Source organism: Verticillium alfalfae, genomic scaffold (genome assembly GCF_000150825.1).
Source record: "Verticillium alfalfae VaMs.102 supercont1.12 genomic scaffold, whole genome shotgun sequence".
In the NCBI taxonomy this organism is placed as follows: Eukaryota; Fungi; Ascomycota; class Sordariomycetes; order Glomerellales; family Plectosphaerellaceae; genus Verticillium; species Verticillium alfalfae.
The window spans coordinates 358,363-360,136 of NW_003315027.1; the positions used below are offsets into that span (position 1 = coordinate 358,363).

Consider the following 1,774-nt stretch of genomic DNA (forward strand, 5'->3'; position numbering starts at 1 on the left):
GCAGCCCCCAGCTGTTGGTCGTACTGTGCATTTCCGTCATCGCACTGTAGCTGCATCAGCTGTTTTCGCCTGTTCGAAAGGGACTGGCTTGCTCCCTCCGCTCGTAGGCGCCTGATACAACCCACCACCATATCCTCATGTTACACCAGACATTCTTGTTGCTGGAGCTCGCAAGTGAAAATCTCATTCAGCCATGGAAGTTTGCCTTGCAAGAAAAATCAAAATACGCTTCAATCGCCTGTCCATGAAACTTGCTGGTTGTGGTATCATGCAGAACAGTCCATGTTTGACAAATCTACGAGCAGCAAGTGATGTGCTTTGGGAGCGAGCACTGGCGATTCTTCTGTCACATTCTCAAACTGATCTGGTGCTCACCTCCATCAAGCCATGTGCTGCACGGCCCAGGCGGGCAAAACTTAAACCAACCCGAGCCAATACTCGACCTACACGTCACGAAAAACATATTTACATCACCGGTGTTGACAGTGAGTGAGCACTAGCTCAGTACACCCCTCGAACACGCCAGCCATAGCTGCAGGGGCCGCAATCTTCAACATCGATACATTCCGGCAGCTCAACTTGACAAAGGGGATCAGGTCCAGTTGAACAACGTCTAATTCTTATGTACACGTCCGCCAGCCATTGCTAGAAGAACCAAGCCGCAGCTCATCCAGCCCACACTTTAGTGAGCGTTGTTCTTGTGGTGACCTGTCTCGCTGTCAGTCTCCGTCTCGTCTCTGTCTGGATACGCTGTAGCACTCACGGAGGTGGAAGTAGTAGTTCTGGGCATAGCCGAGGACGAGGAGGACGGCAATGGCGTGGATGATGGCTGTACACAACTGTCAGCACTGGTCTCAACCTGTCGTTTCTTCTGGTCTCTCAATAGGCACGTACGCTTCGCCGACGCGTTCTTGCCGTCGAAGTGCTTGGCCTGGTAGCGGCCGAGGATGCCCTTGGCCTGGACCTGGGGGGCAGGGCCCTGGGGGAGCCTCTCGTAGAACTTGACAACGTTGGCCATCTTGACGGCGTTGGGGTTGGCACCGAGAGCCTGCGTGATTCACTTCGTCAGCCAGCTTTTCCTTCCAGTCGGTTATTCCCTTTCCATATCGTCGAGTTCTGGGGTTGTCGTCGCATGCTGTTGTCGTCGCGGGTGATGCCGAGCAAACCCTTCCCTAGCTCCGAGTCGCCCGGCCGTCACCGCGGCGCATCCGTTGAATCCATCGCCTCGTCCATCGCATCGTCCGCCGCATCAATCGAGGGTTCGGAAGCATACCTTGGGGGAGGCAATCTGCAAAATTCGGCACCGTTAGCAAAAGCTGCACCACGGGGTGATCCCGGGATCGGGGAGGGACGGAGTCTGGCGGTCGGGCGTACCTTGGGGGGGATGAGGGTCGAGAGACCACGGCGCGCGATGTAGCTCATGATGGCGGCTGGAAGAACGACGAGCGGAGGGGTATCGAATTAGGAGGAGTTGCGCAGAGCAAGCCAATTGAGCGGATCCAATTGGACTTTATCGTGACGTTGAGGGTGCTGATGTTCAATCGGGTCGTTTGCCTGGGTCGAGGATTGCCGCGGGAAGGAAAAGCGCTCGCTTGCCCGGGACAACGTTGATGCGGCCGCCCAATCAGCGCCCACCAATTCCTGGTTTGCCCTTCGACTGCAGCAACGTCAAGTCAATTGAGGAACTTCGAGCGCCCGCCACGACGACACGACTTGATTCGACTCGATCCAACCCCTCAATCGACCCCATTCGAGAGGACGTCCCGCCAGTGGG

General features: G+C 56.1%; 1 protein-coding gene across 1 annotated transcript; it reads right to left on the bottom strand.

Moving 5' to 3' along the window:
• Positions 1-682: 682 nt before the first annotated feature.
• On the bottom strand, positions 683-1,422 carry VDBG_08339 (mitochondrial F1F0 ATP synthase subunit F Atp17; the record flags this gene model as incomplete). Its single annotated transcript, XM_003001248.1, has 5 exons — positions 683-708; positions 764-829; positions 895-1,048; positions 1,274-1,288; positions 1,375-1,422. 5 exons carry the CDS (start codon positions 1,420-1,422, stop codon positions 683-685), a joined length of 309 nt encoding a protein of 102 aa, XP_003001294.1.
• Positions 1,423-1,774: the final 352 nt, after the last annotated feature.